Source organism: Aegilops tauschii, chromosome 7, assembly GCF_002575655.3.
Source record: "Aegilops tauschii subsp. strangulata cultivar AL8/78 chromosome 7, Aet v6.0, whole genome shotgun sequence".
Classification (NCBI taxonomy): Eukaryota; Viridiplantae; Streptophyta; class Magnoliopsida; order Poales; family Poaceae; genus Aegilops; species Aegilops tauschii.
In genome coordinates, this window is record NC_053041.3 from 471,994,586 (window position 1) to 472,003,147 (window position 8,562).

At 50.0% G+C, this 8,562-nt stretch overlaps 1 protein-coding gene across 1 annotated transcript; it reads right to left on the reverse strand.

The window, feature by feature from the left end:
- Positions 1 to 2,787: 2,787 nt before the first annotated feature.
- Positions 2,788 to 3,783, reverse strand: LOC109770148 (uncharacterized). Its single transcript, XM_020328863.3, has one exon. It carries the CDS (start codon positions 3,713 to 3,715, stop codon positions 2,993 to 2,995), a length of 723 nt encoding a protein of 240 aa, XP_020184452.1. The 5' UTR covers positions 3,716 to 3,783; the 3' UTR covers positions 2,788 to 2,992.
- Between the last annotated feature and the right edge of the window lie 4,779 nt (positions 3,784 to 8,562).

Consider the following 8,562-nt stretch of genomic DNA (forward strand, 5'->3'; position numbering starts at 1 on the left):
GGACAATTATTTTGGAATAAATAAAAAACACTAGAAAAAATAACTACCAGAGGGGGGCTACCAGGTGCCCACAAGATACCAGGGCGCGCCACCCCCTCCAGGCGCACCCTGGTGGGTGGTGGGCACCCTAGCGCACCTCCGGTGCCCATCTTATGGTATATAAGGTCTTTTGACCTAGAAAAACAAGGAGAGGACTTTAGGGATGGAGCGCCACCGTCTCGAGGCAGAATTTGGGCAGGAACACTTTTGCCCTCTGATGGAGCGATTCCGCCGGGGGAACTTCCCTCCCGGAGGGGGAAATCGAAGCCATCGTCATCACCAACAACCCTCTCATCTTTCGGACGCCAATCTTGATCAACATCTTCAACAGAACCATCCCATCTCCAAACCCTAGTTCATCTCTTGTGTTCAATCTTTGTACCGAAACCTCAGATAGGTACATGTGGGTGACTAGTAGTGTTGATTACTTCTTGTAGTTGATGCTAAATGGTTTATTTGGCGGAGGATTAAATGTTCAGATCCATTATGCTATTTAATATCCCTCTGATCTTGAGCATGAATATTATTTGTGAGTAGTTGCCCTTGTTCTTGAGGCCATGGGAGAATTCATGTCGCAAGTAATCATGTGAATTTGATATTCATTCGATATTTTGATGATATGTATGTTGTGATTCCCTTAGTGATGTTATGTGAACGTCGACTAGTTGACACTTCACCATCTTTGGGCCTAAGGGAATGCATTGTGGAGTAGTTATTAGATGATGGGTTGCTAGAGTGACAGAAGCTTAAACCATAGTTTATGCGCTATTCCGTAAGGGGCTGATTTGGATCCATATGTTTAATGCTATGGTTAGATTGTTATCTTAATTCTTCTTTCGTAGTTGCGGATGCTTGCGAGGGGGTTAATCATAAGTGGGAGGTTTGTTCAAGTAAGAACAGCACCCAAGCACCGGTCCGCCCACATATGAAAATATCGAAGTAGCGAACGCGAATCAAACCAACATGATAGAAGTGACTAGATGAAATTCTCGTGTGCCCTCAAGAACACTTTGCTTATTGTAAGAGATTTTTTTGGCCCCGTCCTTTGCTACAAAAAGGATTGGGCAACCTTGCTGCACTTTATTTACCGTTACAGTTACTTCCTTGTTACAAATTATCTTGCTATCAAACTAGCTGTTATCGACAATTTCAGTGCTTGCAGAAATTACCTTGCTGGAAACTGCTTGTGATTTCCTTCTGCTCCTCATTGGGTTCGACACTCTTACTTATCGAAAGGACTACGATTGATCCCCTCTACTTATGGGTCATGATGGTGTTCGATATGTCAAGACCGGGATTTCCTCCTCCAACGATTGAGAGATACACTTTGGCCCCACTCGATATTACGATATCCATCATTGCTTGACCAAGCATATTGGCTAAGGTGTTAGTTACGGGGACATCAGAATATAGTAACATGGAAAAGAGTGCGAACCGGTAACGAGAATAACTACGTATTGATCATAGGGATACCGAAAAGTCTCGCCTTTTTGGAAAGTATCACAAATTAAAGGGATTTGTCTACAATAATAGAATGTTCACTCGATAAAGATCTTTGTTGGTATGTGAGACATATTATGGGTGTACAGATCCCCTTAATAATTATTGACCGGAAGTTGTTTCAGACATGTACAAATATTATCGAATGTGTAGGGTCACACGCTTAATGACTAGTGTTCTTGTGATAATAGAACTAGGAGATAATGGAGAATGAGAGAATCGGCTCCCGAAGTGTTCCTGTGATGCCGTCGAGTGTCTTCAAAGGTCCCAGAATTTTTGGCAAGGTCATGAAACTTTCGAAAAGGTACAAAAGGTTATGGAATCTTTCAGAATATTCTGGAGGGTCCCTAGTAGGTTGGAACCCTTACTAGTTAAGGGCATAGCCCATCTGGGCCCAAATTTGGCCAAAAGTGGCAAAACTTGGGGGGGGGGGGGGGGGCAGAAGTGGGCCACCCGGGAAAACTTGCTAGTACAACAGAACACACACATCTGCTGAGTTCCTCTGTGTTGAGTTGTTTCCCCAGTGCCAACATCCGGACGACTGCATGCACAACCATTCGGGGGTGCAGACCTCTGAAGCCGCGTCCCTTGAGAACCTGCAGCAGAGGAGGGGCGACAAGGTTCTTGGGGAGCGTTTCAGTGCGATTGTCCCCTCAAGTTCGACTACATCCTAGACGACCGTCTGTCTGCTTTGACTACTTCCTCTACGAGGGACGACCATCTTGTTTCACCATCCTTGCCGAAGATGTTGTTGCGTCAGTGTCCGATGCCCTAGTATGTCCTAAACCTTTCTCGTTTGACATGTGTCTTTGATCCATATGCGTATGTGCTACGTGTTCCTAATCTGTTGGATGTGATTTGCGAGTAATCTTATAGTGATGCTAATTTAAATTACGGTTAAAAAACTGCCTAATTTGCTAACATATACTACCCTTATAACCATGCTCTGCGTATGCTTTTCGTACTGTGCATACAGAGCCCATTGTCTGCTGCAGCATATCCAACCCCGGCAGTCAACGGATAATTGGCCGCCTATACGGATGTGGACGTGATCAACAAATTGAACCTGGGCAGAAGCCAAACTTACATACAAACCCGCACGAGAGAAATGTGCTCGTTGTTGTCTGTCTAAACAAAATGCCGAACGGTGGGATATGTGGTGACAGACAGGTGCAGAAGAAACATCGCAAGTCAGATTCCACAGCGCATCACACGGCCAAAGGACACGGATCCGAAAGCCCGGAGAGATACAGAATGCACACCACATCCGTTATTCCCCTTTATTTTAACCCTTCAGAGCTGGCTCGCCGCCATTGCTATTTCTTGACAAAGATTCCGAAGCCAGGTTTTGTTTGATTTATTATTAGGACTACTGAGCTATCCATCCATCCACTAGGCTAGCGCGGGAAGCTCTGTGCAGCATCACGGAGCACCTGCGGCGGAAGAGGCCAGCCTAGCGCGCCTCTGGCACCACGGTCGCCCGGCGGCGGTGGAGCCTCTTCTGGGAGCGCATGAATGAGTCCATGTGCTGCATCTTCAGCTGGTGGTGGAACCTGTTGATGAACTCGTCAGCGCGCGCGTCCACCTCGCCGCCGGCCTCCTCGATCTCCACCTCCGACGCCGGCTCCTCCGGTTCCGCCACCAGGGGGAGGCGGCGCTCCGCGTCCCTCCCCGTCGCCCGCCTGCGCGCCTCCACCTCCTTGGTGTCCGACTCGGCCACGAAGTGCGCGAACGCCGGCTTGTCGCTCGCGGGCTTGCGCAGCCGCGGCAGCTCGGCCTCGACCGCCGCCTCCGACATGCTCCTCTCCATGTGCGTGTGCTCGTCCAGCTCACCCTCTTTTGTAAACGCGTCGTGCTCACCCTGATCCTCCGGCTCCATCTGGAGCGGCGGCGGTTGCTCGTCGGGCTGTCCCAGATCCAGTAATCCGGTCACCGGGGCCTCAGGGGCGGGAGCGGTGAAGTGGGGCCGGTCGATTGCCATTGAATCCACGAGGGACAGGCTCCTCCTCTCGCCGACAGCCCCGGCCGGAGCGCCTTCTCCGCTCCCCGCCGAGGACGTGGCCCTGGAGGTGACGAATATAGTGGCGACGATGAGGTGTAGCACGAGGAACAGCACCCATGGGGTGAACCACCCGTGCACGGTGTTCCACAGCGCAGACATCCCCGCCTCCTGCATTGCGCCGCTTCTTTTTCTTCTTCGCCGAGTGGGGTTTGGGTTTTTGGCGTTTTGGGGGAGAGAGGCGGAGGTGGGGAAGGGGAGATGGTGGGGGCCTAGTGCGGGCGTTGGCCATTTAAAGGTGGGAGGAGAAGCGGACAGTGCAAGGCCTGAATGTTTTTCCTTCTATTTATTTCTTTTTGCAGAAATGAAAAGGATGGTTTTATGATAAGCATTGCAGTTTCCATCTCCATGGCTTTGTACAGCTTTGTTCATTGGCTTCATTGCCTATTTGCTCCTTGGTGAGCGGTGCAAAAAATACAGATGCAAGGATGCGTAGTTTGCCGGACGACACCACACGTGGATGGTGATCCAGTAAGTGTGCTTTCGGCGCTTGGCCGGACGCGAAAAAGGGGCGCCGGTTTTAATGTAAGAGATACATCGATGAGAGTTTTATGAATCGATAAGCGTCAATCGTGTATACAGCTTGGCATTGTATTAATTGCTGAAACTGAAAGCCATGTCAGATTGTCATCGTGGAACACGTATGATAGACGAGTGATTATGAACCATGTGGATGGGCGGGACCTTAATCGAGAGGGTTTCATGCCGAAATGCCCTCTTTAGGATGGTGTGACACGTGCAGGCTGATCTAACAAGTGTTTTTGGAGCGCCTATACGGGTCCAAAAGGGGCTACAAGTTTTGATGTTAGAGATGCTTCTATGAGGATTTTGTGGATATACGTAGCATTGTTGGTATGACATTTCATGATTGCAGGGAAGAATTCTACACACACATTTATGGGATGGATGAAACTAAAATTTGTGATAAACTATCATTGTGAAATATATCTTATTACCTGAGTAATATGGAATGTAAGGAAGTTAAAGACCCTTGTCCTAAAGGGGCCATGCAGAGAAAGAAACCCTCCTTGTCCTTAGGGTTGGGGTTTTACAGGAGCCCGACAGAAGGTCTGCCAGAGGGCCCACAAGGCCCAGTGATGGGAGGAAGCACGAAGGAGAGGATAAGCACCTGGCAATCATCTTCACCTCCAAGTTGGTGGCAGTAGCCACCTAGATGGCATCTCCCTCTGTAAAACCCTAGCCTCCAACATGTATATATGATTAGACTATGGAGCTCTCATCCGAGTTGTTCTCAGATAAATCAACTCTCGCTAGCAAACTCAACCACATCAATGTATTACCTCACACAAGCTATCCCTCCACCATGAATAACAAGAAGAAGGATGTAGGGTATTTCTCTGTGGAGGCCCGAACTTGGGTAACTTGTGTGTGCGGGCTCTGTCCCGGTACTTCCGACCACTCTAGGCAGGGATCTGACGGTTTTCTGCATCATCAGTTGGCGCACCAGGTAGGGGACACGCTGGTCAGAGACCTAATCAGGGGTAGAGATCTAGATGAGTCCAGCAAGTTCATGCTAGGCCTGACCTTCACCTTCAGCTCTTTTGAGCTGGTGGCTGATGGTTGGGGTGGCTCTTTGACGTCACGCCCCCGCCTTACATTCACTACATGCGCTTCACGACAATCGAATTCCTCTTCGACGAGCATGGCAAGACCGCAGCGTGTTACGTCTACTCGACATGTATCACAAGGAAATACGCGTAAGTTGTTGCTCGTAGGAAAAAACCTATATCTACTTCAACCCACCAGCCCTCCCAATCATATACAATCAACATGATCTTCCCAACGGCATGGACGCAAAGAAACCAAAAGCTCGCCCGATGCGGAATCTATTTGATACAACCGAACCCTAGCGAGCTCCTCATATAGTCCGACGCCATGGTCACCTTCGATAAACACGACCACCCAAACCATATACCCCCACCCCGGAAGTATGCTCTGGTGGTGCATCCAATCATTGGGGGTTGTCGCCTCCCTTGCATCCTAGTGGACGGAGGCCGCATCATTAATATCATCTTCCTGGATACCCTGGAAAAATGGGAATCTCCCCATCCGGCCTCTAGTCCTCCAATACCAGCTTCTAGGGTTTCGTTTTGGGACGATCTGTCCGCCCCTTAGGGCGGATTGAGCTCGATGTCATTTTAGGGGATGAGGAGAAGTACCGAGCTGAGCAAATCTAATTCGAGGTTGCCCCATTCAGCACTGGCTACAATGCAATCCTTAGCAGGCCGATGTATGCTCGGTTCATGGCAGTACCATCCTATGTATATTTACAACTGAAGATAGTTGGCCCAAACAGCACGATCATAGCTCGTGGCAGCCCAGAGTGGTCACTCGAGGCTGAGGTCGCAATTGTAGAGCGCACCGAGGCTATACCCTGGCCTCTGCAGAGCTCAAACGAATCAATCGCTTCGTGGACACCACAACAACAACTCTCCCGGCCAAACCAAGGTCCGGCCATGTGTTTCAGACGGCCAAAGACACCAAAAATTCCAAGCACACCCGGAGGACATGAAGAAAACCGTAAAAATTGGAAGAGACCTGTCGGAGGAACACGAGGCCGACCTCCTTGCGTTCCTTCGGGCTAATTAGAACATATTTCCCTAGAAGCCCATGGACACACTAGGAGTGTAACAACACATACACACCCACAGGTTACTGACCGTTACTCCTGGCGGGAACTAGACAGATGATGTCTACTACGCAACCTTCTTCTTCTAGACTCGTGTTGGGCCTCCAAGCGCAGAGTTTTGTAGGACAATAGCAAATTTCCCTCAAGTGGATGACCTAAGGTTTATCAATCCGTGGGAGGCGTAGGATGAAGATGGTCTCTCTCAAACAACCTTGCAACCAAATAACAAAGAGTCTCTTGTGTCCCCAACACACCCAATACAATGGTAAATTGTATAGGTGCACTAGTTTGGCGAAGAGACGGTGATACAAGTGTAATATGGATGGTAAATATAGGCTTTTGTAATCTGACAATATAAAAACAGCAAGGTAGCAAGTGGTAGAAGTGAGCGAAAATGGTATTGCAATGCTTGGAAACAAGGCCTAGGGTTTATACTTTCACTAGTGCAAGTTCTCTCAACAATGATAACATAATTGGATCACATAACAATCCCACAACATGCAACAAATAATCACTCCAAAGTTTTTATTGAAGAACGTAGGATGAAAACATGCATCAACCCCTATGCATAGATTACCCCAATGTCACCTCGGGAATCCACGATTTGAGTGCCAAAACATACATCAAGTGAATCAATAGAACATCCCATTGTCACCACAGATATCCCATCGCAAGACATACATCAAGTGTTCTCAAATCCAATACTCAATCCAACAGAACGAAACCTCAAAGAGCAAGACTCAGTTCATCACAAGAAGGTAGAGGGGGGGACATCATATGATCCAACTATAATAGCAAAGCTCACGGTACATCAAGATCGTGCCAAATCAAGACCACGAGAGAGAGAGAGAGAGGGATCAAACACATAGCTACTGGTACATACCCTCAGCCCCGAGGGTGAACTACTCCTTCCTCGTCATGGAGAGCACGGGGATGATGAAGATGGCCACCGGTGATGGTTTCCCCCTCCGGCAGGGTGCCGGAACGGGCTCCCGATTGGTTTTTCATGGCTACAGAGGCTTGCGGCAGCGGAACTCCCAATCAAGGGTTATTTCTGGGGGTTTCTGGATTTATAGGATTTTTTTGCGTCGATTTCACATCAGGGGGGTCCACGAGGCAGCGGCAAGGTAGGGGGTGCGCCCTCCACCCTTTTCGTTGCCTCGGGACTTGTTGAGGATATAGACCTTAGAGTCACCCGCCAGGAGGGGCCGGGTTACTCATATGGTCATTGCCAGAAGCCTGGCGCTAAGCCTGAAGACGGTGGGCCAAAGATGGGCTCAAGACCCGGCTATGGCTTAAAGCCCGTAGTTGCAATCATTATTATGCTGGAACTTGTAGTGTAAGGCAAGAATAGTCGAGAGTCCGAGCCGGACACTCTTATGAGCCGGCCGGGACTCTGAGAGCTGCAGGGCGTCAGCCTCCCTATATAAAGGGACGACCCAGCAGCGGTTTAGGGCAGAGAACAATCTCATCGAGAGCCGGGCATAACAGTTTAGCTCCCTGGTGATCGTAACCCTAATCAATACCACCTCAAACTGGACGTAGGCTTTTACCTTCACCATAAGGGGCCGAACCAGTATAAACCCTCGTGTTCCTTGTCCCGCATTAACCCCTTCAAGCTTCCTAGCTGCGATGGCTCCACGACTAAGTCCTAGCTCGAGGACATCTGCCGTGACAATTCCACGACAGTTGGCGCCCACCGTGGGGCCAGCGCACGGTGGATTTGAGTTCTTGAAGGGCGGCTTCGAAGGGCTCAAGGGATACGCTGTGGGCCGGATGACCAAGAGTCGTCGCGGCAAGCTCTACATCGACGATGCAAACTGGGGCCCCGACGCCGGCTCAATTGAGTACGGGTACCGAGTCCCCTTCGGCGGAATTCATGTTTTCATTGGCAAGATTGGTGAGCCGGGCCTTGAGCTGGGTCTCTGCACCGATCTCGTCGAGACGGCTCAGCGTGCACGACCCGCCCGGGCCCGGCCTGCCTTAAGGCATGCCTTTGTGGGATGTATCCATGGAGGGCCCTCTGATCAATCTGGATCTGGTGATGAGGCGGCCGCCGGCTCTGACGGCGAGTCATCCACCGATGAGTCAAACTCGTTGTATCAACTCCAAGATGGCAGGCTCATGGGTTGTTCCGAGGGTGACAGTATTCCGGACCCGTTTGAGCCGCCAAGTCAGGTTGGAGTCTTTATGGCCGGTGCGCAGCCTGTTCAGAACCCCGCTGCTGGAGCGGGAACCCGGTGCCTTCTCCGGCTCAGGTACTAATGGATCTCCCGGACAAGATGACGGCTCTGTTAACCGCCACGGTTGACCC

Excerpts from the sequence above, each read along its gene's own strand:
- LOC109770148 (XM_020328863.3), bottom strand. The coding sequence starts at position 3,715 with ATGCAGGAGGCGGGGATGTCTGCGCTGTGGAACACCGTGCACGGGTGG.